Below are 22,337 nucleotides of genomic sequence, written 5' to 3'. Positions count from 1 at the left end.
CATTTCTGGATTTGCTCAAGCAAACTTCCTGTTTCCATTAGGGCCTAAGTATACAAACAGTGGTCTTCATATTATGAGTTTGATCCATGTGTTCCTTATCCAGGTCCGGGAAGTCTTAATGCAAAAGAAGACACAAACACACACAGAATTTTTGGGAAAACTTGAGAAGTTTGAATGATTAATTGTTAATTAATTGCCGAACTGCTCCACTGCAGCTTCTCCTCCTGTGTTGTTGTTTGCTGCCGGACAGAAATATTTGTGGTTAGATCTCATTTTGGGAGCAGCACAGCATCAAGAAAGTAGACATTTTTCCAATGACGAACTGATTAACTTGTTTAGGATAAATATTGTCTGTCCTCTCTGAATTCAGGTCAGAGCGTTAAAAAATAAAATTTCAGCATAATCTGCTTTATTCTTACTTGTTAGTTAGTAATAATGTTGTTTAATTTTTACCAGTGGCTGTTTCGTGATGCTGAGGCGTACACAGATAGTTCAGGATCAGCATTAAGTTTTTTCCGGTTCTAATTGAATCAGAAACACCTCCTGTGGTATTAACGGTGTGACATCAGAGCTGTTCCTAACATCACATGATACCATAACATGTTTCCATACAGATATTAAAAGCCTAGTTTAATTTTATTTCTTTATTTATCCTAATTCATCCTTTATTTTTCTTTGAGGATCACATTGTGGTCCCTGTTTCCAGTATGTGTGGCGTGTGTGTGTGTGTGCGTGGCTTTATATGTGAGTGTGCATGTGTCTGTATGTGGCCTTGGGTTTCACTGCTTCGTTTGATCTGAAAGGTCTTTGTTCTATATTTTCTTGGGTTGAGAAGTGCTATATAAACTGCTATATAAATAATGTCTGATTGATCGATTTAGTGTAGTAGATTAAAAACTTTGTGGTCATCTCTAATGGAACGTCTTCCGATGACCCAAAACACCTAATTACAGAACATTTCATTCATCCCATTCATATCCTTTTTCTTTCAACCACAGGCACTGACTCAGCACAGTTTGAATTTCCATCACGCCACCTACTGGCGTCCTTCTCCTTCTCCCTCAGGTAGCCCTTGTCCCCCAAGCCGTTAGTGCCCCCTTTGGGAACTCCCCAGCCCCCACTCACCATGGCTGTCGCTTGGCAACCGAACCTTTTTCCCACATTAACACAAGTCCTCATAGTGTCCTAAAAAAAGCTATGGACAGGGTATTTTCTCCCCGTCCAGGCCTCATGTGGGACAACCTGAAAACATTCATATATAGGTCATATATTATATATCATATAAAATAGTAGGTTAAATAATGCATAATATAATGCATAATAGGGATAGCTTCAGCCAAATTAAGTCTGTGTCTGATTTTGGCTAACCAAGTTGCACTCTGCTCACTGTTTTTAAATGCGCCATAAAAACAAACCTTGACTTGTCTTGTTATGGCTCAGTCTTTGCTGCAGCTGTCCCTCTGTTCCTCTCCTAATGGATTTAAACCTATTTGCTTTTTTGTTAAGAGAGTATATTAATTGTTTCATAGATCTGCTGCAGTTAACTAGTTAAATGATTTAGTTAAATAGTCAAATGGTTTAGTTTGAATCTAAATATTGGTGATAACTATTGACTCCGAATTGGTGACCTGAGGCTGAGGAAATTTAGAGCAGCTAAAATTTTAAAGTCAAGTTAATATCTCCTAATAACAATAAAGGCTAAGCCTCAATAACTTTAATATGTTATCAAATTGTTTGACATCTGACCGTCTGGCTGCGATATTAAATCCTAAATCCTGTTTTTTCCTTTTAACTTATGTCATTTGGTCTGACTGCCTGCTCTCAGTCCTGTTTCAGGTGGAGAACATTTTTTCAGATTGTATTTTAATTAAAGGAGCAAATCTCCTAAACACTCTGCTTGTGTTTATGACTTTCGCTTTTTAAGAGAGATGTTAAATCCTTTTTCAGCAACAATTTGTATGAATGTTTCAAACAATGTTCTTCCTGGATTTATTGTTTCTTATCTCATCTCTGTGATTTTTTCATTGTAAAGCTGTTTTCAGTTTATCTACATACTTTGGTGTCTTTCCTAATCATATGCATGTTAAAATAGATGGATCAATCAATATGATTTGCTCTAGTACAAAATTAAACCCCTATTATAATCATTATATCATTATAAACTCAGGCCAATGATCACCCAGAGTCTGTTTGGATTGTTCTCACTCTCAGGGCTGAATGAGAGAAAAAAAAACAGGGTTGAGAAAAGACAATCTTAGGGTGTGCGCATTTATGACAAAGGGAACAACTATAAATTAAATTGGGAATATTATGGCTCAAAAAGCGTTTGAGGCTTTTCATTATTCATTATTCATTATTATGCATAGCACTTTGAGATTCCGTATGAAATGAAAAGTGCTTTACAAATGTAATTGATTATTCATTATTTCCTGTAATGCTGCTGCACAGCTGATCTTTAGTTAGTAACTTCAGGCCTCAGGTCAAGCCTCCAAATCTGTTCATTTTTTCCTTATAGGTCTCTTATTAGTGGTGAAAAAAAATGATTAACTTTTGTCAAACTTTGGGATCAAATATATCATATATCAACTTTTTCCTTCTGTACTATGCATGTGCTTGATTCTTACTCTCTCGTTTGTTTTGAAAACATTTTGAACACACACACTCAGCCTCAGTGGAGCAAACTCGCACACTCTTTTTCTGCATTTCTCCAGTCTAATTTATCTGTCCCTCGTTTTACTTCTCTCCTCGGGACCATTTCTTCCATCTTTCTAACGTGTCAACCAGCACCGACCCCAGCGAGCCGGATTTGCATTTTTTCCAGTCGTCAATTAATTTTTGTGACATATTCAAAAGTTATACACGTGTTATTCAAAGTATATGGAAGGCCTTAGTTGCCCAAATGCTGAAAGTAGTGAAGAAACTTCTACGCAGAACGCTGTGTTCTGTGCGCTCCACTTATCAAAGCATTTGTTTTTTCCAAAACTTTGGGTCACACCATAAAAATACTGATTTCCCCAAACAAAGCGACTCGTATAGCACGTGCAGCCACTCGTTTTTCCCCACTTTTTATCTATACCAACCCCAATATTGAACAGAAACCACTCGAGATCTGCTGGCGCAGTCAAATTTCTTCGAGCGGCGAACCCCACCCCACAGTTGCATAAAAATTAAAAAATCTGATCCTGTGTCCTACAGTATAAATTTATTCTTGTCAGACCGACTATGTCTCGGAATTATAGACCGCTTCGCACCCCGGAAGACTCAATCCCTCGTTCTAACTTCCGTCAGCAGAGAATCTTCCGTGTCGGATTTCTACTAATTTTATTTATTTATTTAGTTGACCCCCTTCAATTTGGGGATTTTATAAACCACTTCGGTCACACTTAGCTATTAGTGCTCGGTAAAAAATTTTGAAGACAAGCTCCACGCATGGGACATTCATTTATAAAATGAATTTATCTTGTCACTTTGTTCGAATTCACTTGTCAGGACACTTATTTACTTTCCCTGCATGTAACTATGTGTAGTTATACTTCACGTGTTACCATTCAATGCAAACAGACAGTACATTAACACTTGGATTTACCATGACTAGAGGACAACTCAATTCAGACAACTTCATTTAGGTTATTCAATATGCAGAAATTTCACATTTATTCATTAAGTGGTGTTCTGCTCACCTTTTTCTTGGCGCCTGATTGTCTGAAAAAAGCTGTCTCTCCTATCACCTCGAGGCGTCCTCCCTCGGACGGGGTCGGTCTCACGACATGGTGGTCCCTTAGCCTTCAAACCTCGTGTCACGGCACCATTTATTAGATTCGGTTCTTTTAGTAGGAGGCTTAAGAACGGACCGCAGTAATTCAAGTGAAAATAAAGTGTTTATTGGTAGTCACACATCAAAGCATATCAGCGCTGGGCTCAGTGGAACAGAGCTCCCGCAGGAAGTCTGTCAGACTGGCCATGATTTCCGGTTATCATGTTTATTTATAGCCTCATAGGTTGGACTCACATTCGACCGAGTATGATTGGACATGAGTAGGTTCAACATGCTTCGTCATATTCTCTGGATCAGCCCAAAACAATGTGTGTGTGTGAATCTGCCCTTGCTTTCCCAGGCTTTCCTAATTGTTTTGTCTTTCTACTCCTGGATCACTTTAGGTCATATGGAAAAGTACTGAGCCCTATTTCATTCATAATGTCTAAGAACAAAGCCAATTTTAACAGTACAGTTGTGTACAGTTAGAGTACAGTTAGTGTACAGTTAGTGTACAGTTATAGTACATTTCTTGCACAGTTATAGTACAGTTGTGTACAGTTAGAGTAGTTATAGTACAGTTGTGTACAGTAAGTGTACAGTTAGTAGGGCTGCACGATATTAGAAAAATATGCGATACACGATAACATGACTGGATACCACGATATCGATATTACTTGCGATATTTAATATATACATATATTTTTCCCTCTCTACTTGCCATTCTGCATTTTATCATGTATAAAACAACTGAGAGCAATGTTTTATTTGCAACATTTTTTTATTAGGAAAAAACATGGCTGATATACAGCATAAACTTAAAATGTCAACCTTTTAAATAACAGCAAATTAGGTGAATCAAGGAGGAGTTCACAAAATGAGGTCGGGAGGGACTTAAAAGTGCTTAAAGGCGGGGTAGGGGATCTTTTTCTGGAACATTTTTTTACATATTGCTTGAAATACTCTTCACACCCCCATTGCAACCAATTAATTAAAAGTTTTGACACAAATATGAAAAGTTTTAGTGGCCTCTAGAACGTACAATCTAGTAAAAACAGTATCCAATCATTGTGAACGGACCGTTCACAATGATTGGATACTGATGCCGTCTATCAAACTGCAATCTGCTCCTCCCTCCCCCTCCTTCCCCCTGTGCGCGTACCCTGCTCCGTGAACGTCCAGAAGCTTGGCAGGAAGCTAAACTAGAGCCAACTTGGCTAGCACCTAGCATTATTAAACGTATAGTTAGCATAAACTAAATACTAAATACTAAATACGGCAACGATCGATGTTTGCTGTCAGAACAGCGCTCGTGCACCTTCGTGCTCGTGCGCGTTCATGTACTCTAGAGGCGTGCCTTCGAGGGAAAAGTGAAGAAAAGGGTTGGGACTTTTTACCTGTGTATTTTCAAAATGCAGCTTCGCTGGACTCAAAATCCAGGATCTCCTACCCTACCTTTAAATGATTACATGGGGAAAAGACCAAAATGGCTAGTGCAATTAACGGGTAAATATTGAACATAGAACAAACATTGAAATGACCACAATTCAGTGCAGTGCAATAAAAGTGTGTGAGTGTGTGAGTGTGTGTGAGAGAGAGAGAGAGAGAGAGAGAGAGAGAGAGAGAGAGAGAGAGAGAGAGAGAGAGAGAGAGAGAGAGAGAGAGAGAGAGAGAGAGAGAGAGAGAGAGAGAGAGAGAGAGAGAGAGAGAGAATGTGTGTTTGTGTGTGTAAACGGTTTAGACTAGTTTTTGGCCAAGAAAACAAGCATGGCTACACCTGCCATTGTGTCCATCGATTATCAATTATATTGACCCATTAGGTAAGACATTTTCTTCTGTGGTCACAAAAGTGAAGACAACCAGGTCTTAAAAATGATAATGTATTTAAACAAAAGCATTTGGGTGCTTAAACTGCCAACCTTTTCAATAAAAGCAAATTGGTGATCCAAGAAGGAGTCAAGGGTGCTTAAATGATTATATGGGGTAAAAAAACCCATAAAATGACCAAAAACATAATACGCCTTTGTGGTTCATGGCCAAAAGGGCTAGTGCAATAAGAGTGTGTGTGTGTGTGGGTGAGTGTGTGTGTGTGAGTGTGAGTGTGTGTGTGCTTTATTTAGGGCAGATTTTTGGACAAGAAAACCAGCATATTCACTTTGCTTGGTTTTAAGCATGCACGTTGGCACGTCACTATATTCCCTGATGTGCTAAACAGTCGCTCTGAAGGTGAGCTACTAGCAGGAATACAGAGATACTTCCTGGCTAGTTTACTTAGCTGTGGGAAATTGACGTTGTGTAGTCGCCACCAGGCCAGAGGATCTGCTTCACTGTCAATGGTAGGAGACATCAAGTAGCTGTTCAGCTCAGCCTCCATGGATCGTTCCAGTTGTGTAGATGAAACAGGGGTTGGGGCCATCTTGAAGAAGCTGCCAAGTGATTTTCTGGCCTTCTTTGCAGGGGTGCCAGCTGATGTATCTTCAGTCTGGGCCTCAGACTCCTCAGGCCTCTGTCTCTCCTACAATACATAAAATTATAGAAAACATGAAAACACACATCCCCCCCAATACATATTGGTCACATGTCATATTCAACATCATGTAAAATATATGAAATAAATAATATAACAATCACCTTGGATGCTGTTTCCTCCATCTCTGCCAGAACTCTGGCTTTGATGCCTTCCACCTTGCCGTTGTCAATGAAGGTGGCTTTAAATCGGGGGTCTGTCAAGGACGCCATATCCAACAGCTCCTGTGTTGCGGGGTCCTCATATTTTGAGTTCATGTAGTTTAGTATTTTCCCTTTTATGTCTCTTGTGAGCTCCGAGTCGTCTTTCTCTGCCAGCACTGATGTATTCAACAAATTGAGGACTGGTTTTACACATGATACACTGACATAATTCTCTCCAGACAGGGCGTCAGTAAATTCTTGGAGTGGCTGTAAGGCCTGGTTAACTGACTCAAGGGCATCCAGGTCCTGCCAGGTGGGGATCAAATTCCTGGACTTTTTGTCTGCTGCAAGGACATCAGATAAAGCCCAGTGCTGCTCCAGAATGCGCTCAATCATTTTTTGCCTCGACCCCCATCTTGTGGAACATTCAGTGATGAGTTGGTGGTCTGGAAGGTTATGCTCCTGCTGAGCCTTTTGCAGGGCCTTTTTCTCCTTCCAGCTGTGGGAGAAGTGTCCCACCAACTTCTTGCACACTCCAATGGCCCGTGCAATGCGGCTCTCAACTTTCAGTGCATTCTCTAGAAGTAGACAAAAGAAGAAAAAAACACATGGGACATAAAATATTGTATCAGAAAAAAACCAAAGCCTAAATTTATTCCCTACAATTTAAAACCACCACAACCATTCACATTTTTACACAATGCTGTTGTTTTGTTAACATAAAGTATTTATTTATTTATTCATTCATTCATTTATTTAATTACAGCACCCTGTGTGCGTTCTATCACTATACAGGAGTTTATCATTATTGCATTGTTTCGAATCATGGACAGGTGCATGCAAATTTCGTTGATTTGTCAGTAGGTGGCAGCCTGGGCTGGCTCAGAGCAGAGGCGTTCACGGCTCTAGTTTGACACTGACATGTGTCTGACAAGTGTATGACAAGTCTGAGTTCTTCTCGTTCTCGTCGCTTGCAAAGCAAGTTGAGCGATAGCAGAGAGCGATTCTATCTTCTTGTATTCTCTCTAGTGATAGGCTGAAACAGCGCACATTTCATTAAAGATGCCACGTTTCAATTTCGAAAAGGAAAACGGGGGTTTTGGTTAAACCTACCTAAAATATGTATTTAAAAAAATAATACAGCAGGAGCTTAGCAATGCCGAGCAACATGCCCAAGGTAAGCTACTTACCGATGGCGAGATGAAGCCTGTGTCCAAAACATTGCAGTCTTTCCCAGTCGTTTAGCTGAGTGGCCTTAACGATGTTGGCACCGTTGTCCGTGGTGATGCACACTTGACGTTTCTCTGGCAGATCCCAACTCGCTAGTACATTACGAAGTCCTTGTGCAATGTTTTCGCCCGTATGGGACTTGGGGAAGTATACGGTTTCCAGGCACCGTGTCTTCAGCTCAAAGTCATTGCTCAAAAAATGAACAGTGAAACTGAAATAGGGTTCTGATGTACGGCTCGACCATAGGTCGGTGGTACTGGCGAAGTAGTCCACGCCACTCAACTCAAATAACACAGATGTGCGGCATGTGTTGTACATCTGTGGAATCGCTATTTGGGAAAAATAATTCCGCGAGGAAATGTTATAACGCCGATCGAGAATTGACACTATGTCCACAAACCCACTCCCACTAACAGCAGTCATCGGCATCATGTCTTTGGCCAAAAATCTTGCAATTCCTGCCGTTAGATCTTTATGTCTTTTTTACTGTGTTTCATACGGTGTAGTGCTCACAAAGCTCTGTTGGATGGTGACTGTAGAACTAGTGGGTGTTTTGGATGTGGACGGAGGACAACTGCTAGCTTTGCTACTAGAACTAGCGCTAGCTTCTACCTCTTCATGGAGGTGCTTGTGGCGGTGCTGAAGGTGTTTATAGAGATTGGTCGTGTTCCCTCTGGATGTTGCAACAATTGCGTTGCAGGTCCTGCAAAGTACCTGTGCTTGTTTCTCGTCAGCCCTTCTGTATCCGAAGTATTTCCAAATAATGGATGTACTTTTTCTTTTAGGGACCAGCTCCTCCTCACACACATTTTCACCTGAACCAGTACCCTCGGCCATCACGGCAATCAGCAAGAACTAGTAGAAGCACTCTCTCACTCTCTCACCCTCTCCTCTCTCGCACTCAAAGAGGCGGGCTTATCCCCGCAACACTCACTGGCTGTCAAATATGATTGGACGCCGGTCGCGCCAAAAAATTTTTTGGTGAATGTATCTTAATTTAACCTACTTTTGCGATACGTGTATTGCAAGCCGTGGTATCGCGATAACGATACATTTTCGATATATCGTGCAGCCCTAACAGTTAGAGTACAGTTATAGTACAGTTGTGTACAGTTAGTGTACAGTTGTGTACAGTAAGTGTACAGTAAGTGTAACCTGTAGTATTGTACAGACTAATACGTGCTCTATGAGTGTTTTTGTGAATTAGTGACTGTTGCTTGTAGTTTAAATGTGCTTTGAGTGGTCAACCAGACTAGAAAATCACTACACTGTATAAGTACAGTCCGTTAAGTACTTGTGTACTATTTAGTCCAGTACACCACCTCAGGGCCGTATTAAGTCAATGTGGTGCCCTTGGGCACTAAACCTCAAGTGCCCCTAGGCTACATTTTCAAACGTATTCATTCAAAATCAGTAACAATTAAAGCAGCATCCATCTATATACAGTATGTAGGATTATTCAAATATCTCCATTTAAAACCAATCAATTCAATTCACTATCAATCCAAACAGCATCCATATATTAAAATGTACAGATTCAAAATGTGTATCAATTCGAAGAGCATTTGTCTATATTGAAATATATTATCAATTCAAAGAGCATCCACCTATGCAGCACTAACAACACTCCTATTATCCAGGGGGACGTCATTGCCACAGCCGTCCCAGAGCACCATAAGTTGTCTCCCCGGAATGCCAAACCACTTCAAAACTTAATCAGGGTGCTTGCTCTTTTTCCAAATCAAAATTCCAGACTTTTTCCAGACTTTTTTAAAACTGATACTTTTTTTCCCCAAGACCTTAACTTTATGTACTTGTAACTTGTGTGCCTACTGCCTACTTCATTGGTTGAGATTGTACCAACTGTGTTTATTAGAAATGTTAATTTTTATAGGCTAGTATTCAATGAACAAATGCATTATTCACAGTAAATTATGCTTTTACTGATGAAAACGTTTCAAAACATGAAAATCACAAGTACATGAATTTCACATCAAACAAGTGTCACAAAAACTATCTATAAAAAAAAGGATGGATGGATGTATGTATGTAGAATTCAGTCTCTTCACTCACATCTCATCCCATTAGGCTGATACAGTACGTGACCAGATACTAAAATTATAGTTTTATAGCCCACCTTCCTATTTCTCATTTCACAATGCCTTTGAGCATACTGTAAAATTCTACCATACATTTATTTTCCATACTTTATTAAGACTTTCACACAAAATCCAAGACTTTTCAAGGTCTGGAAAACAGTGCTTCAAAATTCCATACTTATTGAGACTTTCAAGACTTGCGCAAGCACCCTGTTCATCACGGCCACAATGCGTCGCAACACCTCTCTCCAATACTTCGCCGCATCCTCTTTTTGTTGTCTGAGAACAACATCAACCGTACACGCATCCCGTGTGACCTCCCGAGTAGTGCGAGCAGACACTCGCGGTGGCTTGCGCTCTTCTCGTGGGCTGTGACTGTCCGGGTGTTTCCAGTCACTGTACCCCGGGCCTCGGTGAAAGCATTTTGCTGCCCGGCCAGGCATTTACACGCAAAACAATACACCATGCCGGTTGAAGGGGAATAGATTAGCAAATCTCTAGACACTGACTGTTTGTTCGGCAGCTGGCATTGGAAGAGATCATTTGTAAGAAACCTGGTTTTCTTACCGTCGTGCCGTGCTGCTGCTGCATATTTAGCCGCCCGGTTGTGGTAGATGGTGGGACCGTTAGCAATAGCCAGCTGGTTGTCAGCAGTTGTCGATGTTTTTATAAAGAAACATCTAACACTGGAACATTTTTAATTGCTGCTAAACGCCTGGAGTCTTTTTATTTTTTTATTTTTCTCTTCGCACAACCACTCAATTGATGTCTATCCATTTATTTTTATTTTTACCGCGTTTTTTAAAAAACATGATGCATTTCACCATAGGTGGACTGGCTCAAATGACAGGTTGAGGGAGGGGGGTTAAAGTTCACATTAGGCCACTATTGCTCAGAATTATGATATATCGTTGCTGTTATTATCACATTAGTTTTAATAATGAATTTTATATGAATATTTATGTCAAGTGTCAAGTGTAATCATTTTAAGTGTACAAACATTCATGAAAAAACTATTTTTAAAGTTTGTCGTGTGGTGTCCCCCCACTGGCTGTGAATGGTTGGTGCCCCTGGGCACTGTCCCGCAGGCCCATATAGTTAATCCGGCCTTGCACCACCTGCATTCACAGTTACTACCTCGCCTAGTGTCAGCTGTGTAACCCTGAAACATCTCCAGGTAGACTGATGGCAGTCACGGCTTAATACAGACAAGGTATTCTTTGTGAATTATTCTGCGCCTTTTATTTATCAGTAATTGTGAAAATATTCCGTGAAATGTTCTGCTCCCTCCTGACGTACATGTTAAAGTCTGCAGGAGCTTAGAGAAGCTTGAAGTTGCCTGGAACTGGCCTGTGCAGGAAAGAAGACTTTTTGTTCAGTACAGACATGTTTTAATACTTTTGTTCAGGTCATCATAATGCTTAATGAAGGTGTTGGAGCCAATTTGGTCTCCTTAGTTAATATTCTTAGTTTGGTTAAGATTTGCTGGCCTTGGGCCATTGACTTTTATTTTGACACAGCCTTTGGTCACCTGACCAGGTAAAGATGGCTGCCTCTCACTTGGTAGTCAGTCTCAGTTAGACAAAGACAAAGGAAAGTTGTAGTGATATAGTTTTTTACCGCTTTAACCACTTTAAGCTTGAACATTTGAACTTAGAAAACATATACTTTAGTTTACTTATTGGAATCCTTTATGTTGAGCCTTTATTCTTGGATTATTTAGCTTTACTTTGGATAACAAACAATTTGGATTGCTTCACTGTGTGCCACCTGCTTGTCTGCCTGCCATTGCTCCCTTCTCCTTGCCTATCTGCCTGCCTCCCATTACCCATCACCGCTTGCTTGCCTGCCATTGCCTCTCTCCCTCTGCCTGCCTGCTACTTACCTGCTTGCCTCCATCTTGAACATCTTCATCCATCTTGACCAAGGTATGAACAACAGCTGTACATAGTGTTTTAAGATAAGCGCGTGACAACAACTATACAACACCTACCCTTTGAAGTTTGAACTGAATCGAAACTGACACTCACATAAAGTAAAAAACTCTTCATGAAGTGCTTACACATGGAGACTCAACTTGAAATGGGATTTGTTTGACAAAGGAATGTGGATTTGTTTGGATTGTATACACTTTGGATACTGGATTTTGGACCACATTCTTGAATTTAAACTGAATTTCTGTGTTAAGTCACTTTATTTGAAATAAGCTCTTTTGGGGAAATTGTTTGAAGATGTCTCAATCTGAGTCAAATGAAGTTGAACTTCAAGTTGCTGATTCTACGGATGATGCTACTGTGCAAATAATGGCTGAAAGCCAGTTAAATCAGCGCATTGCAACCCGAAAGGGGAAATTGAGTTTTTGTACACGGAAACAAAATGAGTTAAAGATATTTATGGACAATGGCAATGTTGCTGATATGGACAAAGGCATTCAAAATCTTATTGATGCAATGAATGAATTTGACAAAGCTCATCTGATGGTGCAAGACATGTTGACTGGTGATGGAAGGCAAGATGACCATGTCAAATGGTATGAACCAAAAAAGAACACCTTCTTGTCTTTTCTTGAAAATGCGCAGACATTCATAGGCAGTCTGTCTCAGCCATTACCTATTATTACTCCTATGGACAGTGTTTCCAATGTAACCAGAAAGACAAGGAGTTCTCACAAATCAAATGCGTCATCAGTGTCATCATCTCGTGCAAAGGCTGAAGCAGAAAGGGAATCTCTTCTCGAACGTGCTGCGGGACTTAAGAAGAAGCAGGCTCTTGAGCTGCAAAGGATGCAACTGCAAAGTGAAATAGAGCAGAATGAACTGGATACTGACATTGCTGCAGCAGACGCAAAAGTGAAAGTTCTGGAGAATTATGAGAAACGCATGGAAACAAAAGCACGCTCTGTTTGTCGATCAGAACCCATGGATGGCATAAATTCTTATCTGGAGGCACATGAAAAAAGTGTAAAGGAAACTTATTTGGATCCAGAGACTTCAGTTGAATATGCTCATATACAAGTTGTCCCCAAGACTCCTCTTCAGGTGCTTACAGCACAAAGACAAACCCAAATCTCCTATCAACTACCTTCTTATCCACCTCAGCCCACAGCTGTCACCTCCAATGCACCTGCGGTAGCAGCAGCTTCAGTCCCTGCTGCTGTCACCTCAAATGCAGCCGGTGTAGCACCCATGTTCATTCCTACAGCTGCCACCTCCACTCCCAACATAGTAGCAGCTACCTCTGCTCCCACTGTGGTAGTAGCCACCCCTGCCCTCATGACTGCAGCAGCTAATCCAGCCATGCACTCTGCACAGCCAAATGTGAATAGTGGCTTAAGTGACATTGCAAACCTCTTCATTCAGCAACAGCGGTTATTTTTGCTTCCCACTAGGGATATACCTGTTTTTGATGGGGAACCTTTGAACTTTAGGCCTTTTATGCAGCCATTCATTCATGGAATCGAAAACAAGGCCATAAGTAACCAAGATCGCTTATATTACTTGGAGCAATACACTTCCGGCCAATCAAAGGAACTGGTGAGAAGCTGTTTGCATATGAGTGCTGATGATGGATACTAGTGCTGGGCGGTATACTGGTTCACACCGAATACCGGTTTATAATTTCATTATGATATGAATTTTTAATATACCGCCATACCGGTGTATTTGATTACACAACGGGGGAACGCTGCGTCGCGCGACTTTAGCCGCTTTCGGACAGACCGTTCTAAGAAAGTAGTTATCAGAACTACCCTCCTTGAATTTCGTTCTGATAACTATCCTTCCCCAGCGGAACTGTTTCAGTCTGCTTTCGCACATGAGTCGGGACCTGATAGGGACTGATGCGCCGTGCGCAGCCGTCTGCTTCAGTGACGTGTTAGCCGTTAGCCGTTAGCCGTTTAGCGCTACATTCAAACACAAAACAAAACGGTAAAAGTAAGGAGAGTAGAAAAAACACCACCAAGAAGCTAATATGGAGAGCGGGAGGCCACCGTGTTCATGGTCTGTATGATGGTGATATTAATCATGGACAATCACATCAGGCGTCTAATATCGAGGCTGGAAAAGCTCACAGAGAGAGTCAGGAGACTATACTTTTTCATTTCATGAAGGAAGAAAGGAGAGCAGAGCGCTGCAGACAAATGAGACCAGTGTAAGTTTAACTTATTAAAACACCCGCCGGTTGTGTCTGTGTCTATGAGGAAACATTTCAGCCGTGATAGCATGACATGGGGCGTAGCTACCGACCACCACACACCTCCGTTAGATTCGTTCTATAAGAACTATGAAAAGACCCGACCTCGGAGAAGGAGCTAAATAGTTATAGGAACTAAGGGAGAAAGCCCCGAGTTCTGTATGTCCGAACACGGGAGAAAACGGCCCCGCGGATTAAAAGGTTATTAGAACTGCCAAAGGTTCCTACAGTCCGAAAGCGGCTATTGTTTGAGACGGGACCCTTTTCAGTGTTGCGCTTCTAAACACGCATGTTTACTGTCTATTTTTAACGCTATTTAAAAAATACTCGTATTCGTTAAGCTGCATTTCCTTTCCCTGCTCTCCCTCCTTCTCTGTCAGTCATGCGTCTCTCTCACATAGCCTACTCACACACACACACTCACACACACACACAGCCCCTCCCCTCCGTGCACACCACGTGTGTCTCCATCAGCGAGATCATCCCTGGAAGCTTGCTAGCTTCAGCGTCGCGTTAGATTAGCTCAACCGAAAGAAGACGGCTGGCGAAATTCACAAAAGATTGGTATCACGTGCAACTTTATAAAATCACACATTAAAAAGTCCTATAAAAATATTTTATATTTTTAATACGATGTTGTCCCGTCCCGACCCATAGCAAACAAGCGATTACTCCTTCTTTATAAAGTTCACTAGTTGCAAGTTTGCCGTTTAAAAAAGAAAAAAAAAATGTAGTTGGGTTGTCGAGGTCAAAACACTAGCAGCAGTGAATCAAATAAAGTAGGTTTTTTAAACTCTTACACTGAATGTTTGCTGCTTCAATCCAGATGAGTGTTGAAAAATATTTTCCGCGATTGAAAAAGAGACGTGCGTGTTGAGGATGAGGACCAGCCTGAACCGGAGGTATCAGTCTGAAACAGATTTGAACAGTCCGACCAGTGTAATTAATGTTATTAATTTGTTTACAATGAAGATGTGAATATTAATACAATAAAGTTCTGTGTGACCAATTATTAACAAAGGAATTATTTTGAAGAATTTTTATTTTAATTTTTAATTCTGTTCTCAATCTGTAGAAAATGCTGTGAACACCTAATTATGCATGAAAAACAAAATACCGTGATACCGTGAAAAAATACCGTGATATGTATTTTTGGTCATACCGCCCAGCACTAATGGATACGCAGAGGCTAAACAATTGCTAGAGTATCATTTTGGTGACAAAATAAAGCTCACTAATGCATACATGGAGAAAGCCTTAAACTGGAGCAACATTAAGGCAGAAGATGGAAAGGCATTGTCCAGTTATGCACTCTTCCTTCGAGCATGCTGCAACTTGACTCAAAGTCTGAAAGACATGGAGTAGCTTAGTCTGCCCTCCAACCTGAGGCTTCTTGTTTCAAAGCTTCCTATAAAGTTGAGGGAAAGATGGCGGTCAAAAGCATTTGACATCCTGGAGCACAGACAGACCAAGGCTACTTTCTCTGATCTCGTTTTCTTCATGGAGAAGCAAGCTAGGATCATGCAAGATCCCCTCTTTGGTGACATCCAACAGCCACTTCCCACAAGGAAGCTCTTGCAACCCAAACACCCATTAGATTCTAAGCTTTCATTTAAAAGCAAAGGTAGTTTTGTAACTGCTGTGACGAATGCATCTGCTCCTACCACTAGTGATGTCCCCAAGCAGCAATCTGCTAATGCCAAGCCTCTTGTGACAAACACTTGTGCAATTTGCAATGGAACACACGCCTTGACTTCATGTGAAGAGTTGCTTTCTAAGACACATGAAGAACGTGTTGAAATGTTGAAGAAGAAAGGTGTTTGTTTTGGCTGCTTGGTCAAGGGCCATATGAGCAAAGATTGCAAACGGCGCCTTACTTGTACTGTATGTTCTAAAAGGCATCCAGACATCCTGCACATTCCGAAGACAGATGATGGAGTCACAGACCACAAAGGAAACTCCAGTGGATCTGGAAAGTCAATAAATAGTGGATTGGTCTCACTAGAAAAGGAAAGCATTGGATCTAGTGACGATCATTGCACACTGGTTATTGTACCTGTTCAAGTGAAGCTGAGTAAGTCCAATCGCGTTGTCCAGACATACGCATTCCTTGATCCAGGAAGTTCCGCCACGTTTTGCACTGAGAGCCTTCGAAGACGTCTGAATGCAAGAGGAAGACACCATAGGATTCTTTTGCGAACCATGGGTCAAGAGAAACCCACTGACAGTATCGTCATCAGTGGCTTAGAAGTAAGCAGTTTGGATGAGGAAACTTCTATGGACTGCCTGATTTATACACACAAAAACAAATACCAGTCAGCAAAGACCACATACCAAGGCAGAAGGATTTGGAGAAATGGCCACACTTGAATGATGTATTGCTGCCCAGCATTGATGCCGACATTGATCTCTTGATTGGTACAAATTTGCCCAAACTCATGGAGCCATGGAAGGTGATAAATAGCCATGGCAATGGGCCTTTTGCAACCAAAACCCTGCTAGGCTGGGTTGTCAGTGGTCTCCTCCATAACGAGCAATCAAGTCTGAATAAGCAAGGCAAACCATATGTTTACAGCCACCGGATTTCTGTGGAAGCTGTACAGGACCTGCTGGTTCAGCAATACAATCATGACTTTCCTGAGACTGTATGAGAAGGAGGAAATGTCTGAAGAGGACCTGAGATTTCTGGACATAATGAACACCTCTGTCAAACTGCAAGATGGACGCTACCAGCTGCCGTTGCCATTTAAAAGGGATCCCAATATGCCCAATAACCGTCTGATGGCAGAGCAAAGGGCAGAATCTTTGAAGTGGAAGTTTGGCAGGAACACAATCTTCAAGGATGAATACACGTTGTTCATGAACGCCATTTTGGAATGTGGACATTCTGAGCTCGTGCCTAAAGAGGAAGTGGCATTTCAGAGCACAAGACGTTGGTACATACCACATCATGGAGTACGGCACCCCAAAAAAGGAAGCTTACGAGTGGTTTTTGACTGCTCCGCCTCTTACCAAGGAACATCTCTCAACAATGAACTCTTGAAGGGCCCAAATCTCACAAACTCCTTGATTGGCGTCCTGTTGCGTTTTTGTCATGGGAACGTGGCCATACTGGCAGATGTGGAGAAGATGTATTATCAGGTGAAGATACCATCAGAGCACGTTGACTTCCTGCGCTTCTTGTGGTGGGAAGATGGAAACACATCTCAGCCGCTCATGGAGTACAGGATGACCGTTCACATCTTTGGAGCAACATCATCAGCTAGTTGTGCGAGTTACGCCTTGAGGAGGACTGCTGAGGACCACAAGGACAGCTTCTCAGCTGACACAGTGAACACGGTCCTCAACAACTTCTTTGTTGATGACTTGCTGAAGTCCGTGGATACCGAGACCAATGCCATTCACCTACAAGGAATTGAAGGCTCTGTGTGCAGCAGGAGGTTTTAATCTCACCAAGTGGTCCAGTAACAGCCGAGCTGTCCTGGCCCACATTCCAGATTGTGAAATGGCTAAAGGAGTGAAGGACTTGGACCTAGACCTGGAAGACCTGCCGATGGAAAGGGCCCTTGGTGTGCACTGGAGTGCAGAAGATGACGTCTTCAAGTTCCATGTGGCTCTCAAAGAACAACCATGCACCAGGCGAGGCATTCTGTCTATGGTCAGTTCAATGTATGACCCGCTAGGATTTCTTGCCCCAGTGACCTTTCCAGCAAAACATCTGCTGCAGGAACTTTGCAGGCTGAACCTTAGCTGGGACGAAGACATACCCAGCACCCTTGCACGATCCTGGAAACATTGGCTGCGGAGTCTTGAGACTCTCACAGACTTCAACATCACCCGCAGTTTCAAACCCAAGAACTTTGGAAAGGTTGAGCATGCACAATTGCACCACTTCTGCGATGCAAGTGAAGTCGGATATGGCACGGTGACCTACTTGAGGTTAGTTAATCGTGAGAAGCAAGTGCATGTGAAATTTGTGATGGGGAAATCAAGAGTGGCACTGTTGAAATTGATGACAATCCCACGTCTTGAGCTGACTGCTGCAGTACTGGCAGTTCGTATAGACCGGATGCTCATGGATGAGTTGAAACTGGACCTGGAACCATCCGTGTTTTGGACAGACAGTACTACAGTCTTGAAGTACATACGAAGCGACAGCAGGCGCTTTCACAGATTTGTTGCCAATCGTGTAAATGCAATCAGGTGGATGTCTGATGTGTCACAGTGGAAACATGTTCCTGGAAAACTGAATCCTGCAGACTATGCATCGCGTGGATTGAATGCTGCAGAGTTCCTGAAAGACAACAACTGGGTCAACGGTCCCAAGTTTCTGAAAGACTTGCCCAAACACTGGCCCAACTCACCTGTCAACCTTGCAATTCCTTCAGATGACTCAGAGTTGAGGAGAAAGGTACTTGAATTTCATGCCACTGTTGCAAGTCCTCATGATCCGACTAGTGTCTTGTTGAATTACTTTTCCACCTGGAATAAGCTCAGAAGAGCTGTTGCCTGGTTCTTGAAGCTGAAGAATATACTTACCCAACGCATTCTCAAAAGAAAGGGAGCCTTAAAAGGAGTTGAGGCTGGCCCCATGGCACTTTCTGTTCAAGACCTAGAAGAGGCAGAAGAAGCCATTGTGAAATTCTGCCAAAATCAAGGATTTCCTCAGGAGATGGAATGCCTGCGCAATGGAAGGAATGTTAGCCGGAAAAGCTCCATCTTCAAACTGGACCCTGTACTTGACCGTGGTGTATTGAGGGTTGGTGGCCGCCTGAGCAGGATGGCTATGCCAGAGGAGCAGAAACATCCCGCCATCCTGCCTAAGAGGGATTTTGTTTCAGAGCTTCTGCTTCAACACATCCATAAGCAAGTTGGTCATTGTGGCAGAAATCACATCTTGGCAAGCTTAAGGAAAAAATATTGGATTCCTTGTGCAAATGCTTTTGCAAGGGAAATCGTGAACAATTGTGTCCCCTGCAGGCGGAACTATGCACGTGCAGGTGAACAAAAAATGGCCGATCTGCCAGTTGATCGTTTGACACCTGACCTCCCTCCATTCTCACATGTTGGAGTGGATTACTTTGGACCAATAGAGGTGAGAAGAGGGCGTGGCATGGTGAAGCGTTACGGTTTGCTATTTACTTGCCTGACTACCAGAGCAGTTCATTTGGAAGTAGCACACTCGATGGATACAGACTCCTGCGTTAATGCGTTCAGACGCTTCATATCCAGAAGAGGCCAAGTCAAGGAATTAAGGTCAGATAATGGAACTAATTTAATTTCGACTGAAAAGGAGCTACGTGATGCACTGAAACATTGGAACATGGATCAAATTGAGCACAGCCTCACCCAGAAAGGTGTCAAGTGGACATTCAATCCTCCAGCCGGTGCCCACCATGGAGGCATCTGGAGGCGCATAATAAGAATAGTGAAAAAGGTTTTATCCTCCATCACAAACCAGCAGTCTTTGGATGATGAAGGTCTAGTCACAGTGATGTGCGAGGTTGAATCCATCTTAAACAGCCGTCCTTTGACAACCGTTTCCAATGACCCCAATGACTTGGAACCATTGACGCCTAATCACCTACTGCAACTTAAGGTCCAACCCGTGCTTCCACCAGGAACATTTAAACAGGAAGACCTGTATGCCAGAAGGCGGTGGCGACAGATACAATATATCGCAGATCTTTTCTGGACACGGTGGATACAGGAATATGTTCCACTCATGCAAGAACAATCCAAATGGTCCCGCATCAGGCCCAACTTCTATGTGGGAGACATCGTAGTGATCGCTGATCCTACAGCACCACGAGGCTCATGGGTGATGGGAAGAGTCATCGAAACCATAGCTGATTCCAAGGGCCTTGTTCGGTCTGTGAAATTGCAAACTAAAACCAACGAGCTCCTAAGGCCCATCAGCAAGATCTACCTGTTGGTTAAGGAACCAACAACCAACATTGAACAAAGACTCATGACATGCGCACGTGCATCCATTTGCACCGCATTCGTACACTGATTCTTGCACACATAGTATAATTGGAACAGTTAGAATTTAGAAATTGAGTTTATTGGTAATTGGCCCCATTGTAAATATGTTGTTATAGCACACGTGGTAGCTATAAGGGGCCGGATATGTTGGAGCCAATTTGGTCTCCTTAGTTAATATTCTTAGTTTGGTTAAGATTTGCTGGCCTTGGGCCATTGACTTTTATTTTGACACAGCCTTTGGTCACCTGACCAGGTAAAGATGGCTGCCTCTCACTTGGTAGTCAGTCTCAGTTAGACAAAGACAAAGGAAAGTTGTAGTGATATAGTTTTTTACCGCTCTAACCGCTTGAACCACTTTAAGCTTGAACATTTGAACTTAGAAAACATATACGTTAGTTTACTTATTGGAATCCTTTATGTTGAGCCTTTATACTTGGATTATTTAGCTTTACTTTGGATAACAAACAATTTGGATTGCTTCACTGTGTGCCACCTGCTTGTCTGCCTGCCATTGCTCCCTTCTCCTTGCCTATCTGCCTGCCTGCCATTACCCATCACCGCTTGCTTGCCAGCCATTGCCTCTCTCCCGCTGCCTGCCTGCTACTTACCTGCTTGCCTCCATCTTGAACATCTTCATCCATCTTGACCAAGGTATGAACAACAGCTGTACACAGTGTTTTAAGATAAGCGCGTGACAACAACTATACAACACCTACCCTTTGAAGTTTGAACTGAATCGAAACTGACACTCACAGAAGGAGAGAATGTATACTTTCCCTCAGTTTTTACGCTGCACCTCAACATCTGCCTGCAAACAGTCTGCAGAAACGCCTTTAACAATCAGAATATATCGTGCTGTTTTCTGTGGGCAGGCTTTGAGGATAAAGCTCCACTGGAGTTGCTGATAAAGATCTTTAGATCTTCATTATTAGAGAGAGATCTAGGAGATCCTTCCTGCCAGCAGTAATAAGTTTTCATAATAAAAGCTTCTCATGATTAATTAAAAAAAGATTTTTACAGCAACTACATCATTTCTCTTTGGTATAAATAAAGTATTTTTTTCATTTAATTCAATTTAATTTCACTTCATTTCATCTCTCAGCTCAGATGAGTGCTATAATCGTTCACCCAGCTCACACAACCAGTGTTTTCTGAGTGTAGCAGGTTATTACGCAGCATTCTGCTGCAGCTTTGCTATCATTGCGTCTCCCCTGATTAATCTTCTCTGCCCGACTGTGGAGTTGGTGTGGGGCCCAAGCTGAGAGGAAGCTGTAGAAGCTGTTATCTTCTATTTCTTCATCAATGAACAGTGACCAGTAAAGACATATCATTTGAGCATGTCACAGCTTTTATTAGGACGTCAGATAAAACCGATCTGTCATTCTCATCTCTTGGGTGACAAAGATTGCAATGCATATCCTTTCAGATGCCAGAAAGTTGAAATGATTTTTATTCTAAAAACGTGTAAAAGAGTTGAGTTTCATGTATAAAAAGCGGTTGAAGCAATTGGTAAAAAAAAAAAGTGTTATTGTTTTGGTGAATTTCGTTATTTCTTGGTTTACAGGGATTGTACACCATTTGAGATGCCAGAAAGTTTTAATGTTCAGGAAAACTTGTGAAAGGGTTGAGATACATGTTAAAAAAAAAGTTGTAATTTTGGTCTGAGCACTTTATTTTATTATTTTTTATCCTTTTCTTCAGTCCCACAGGTTCTCATGTAGAGTGGTGTAAACAGCTGATAGCAGCCACCATCTCCTGTCAGATAAGGTCTGTCCAACCGGATGTTGTGAACCGGGACATCAAGGTGATTATCAGACCAGCACACACACACACACACACAGGTGACTCTTAGAGTTCTCATTAACTTTTCTTTTGGAACTACTTTGCTGGAGAAGATGTGACTTGATGGTAAGGTAATGCCCTTATAATATAATTGAAACTGAGTGTGTTCGTGATAAATGTAAAGTTTGTGGAAGTGGTGCCGTTATTATAGCTGTTATCCATCAGATGAGTGACTGTATGGGATCTCCCCGCTTCTATCGGTCCGCTCCAGTGGCTCGCTTTTTGCTACCATAGTTCTCACATGTCTGCAGACTTTAAAAAGTAGGACTGCTCCAAAAAATAAAGGGAACACCTAAACAACACAATGTAACTGTTGTGCAAAGGGAACAGACAACAGGTGGGAATGAGAGGCAGTTAGTAAGACCACCCCTGTAAAGGAGTGGTTCTGCAGGGGGTGACCACAGAGCATTTCTCTGTTCTCACCCTTTCTGGCTGATGTTTTGGTCACTTTGCATTTTGTCAGTGCTCTCACCCCCAGAGGTAGCATGAGGCGGTGTCTGCAACCCACAGAAGGTGCTCAGGTAGAGCAGCTCATCCAGGAAGGCACATCAATGTGAGCTGTG

The 22,337-nt window shown here is 42.1% G+C and overlaps 1 protein-coding gene across 3 annotated transcripts in view; it reads left to right on the top strand.

The window, feature by feature from the left end:
• Nucleotides 1-22,337, top strand: part of mtmr1a (myotubularin related protein 1a) — a 54,475-nt gene that overhangs the window by 6,043 nt on the left and 26,095 nt on the right. For all 3 annotated transcript variants that reach the window (XM_075450952.1, XM_075450951.1, XM_075450950.1), the window contains exon 2: nucleotides 21,634-21,736. In XM_075450952.1, the coding sequence (XP_075307067.1) occupies nucleotides 21,634-21,736 (103 nt within the window). The remainder of the gene's footprint in view (nucleotides 1-21,633; nucleotides 21,737-22,337) is intronic.

Source organism: Odontesthes bonariensis, chromosome 19, assembly GCF_027942865.1.
Source record: "Odontesthes bonariensis isolate fOdoBon6 chromosome 19, fOdoBon6.hap1, whole genome shotgun sequence".
NCBI lineage: Eukaryota > Metazoa > Chordata > Actinopteri > Atheriniformes > Atherinopsidae > Odontesthes > Odontesthes bonariensis.
Note: the sequence above shows the minus strand (reverse complement) of the source record. Positions and strands in the feature narration are given on the sequence as shown.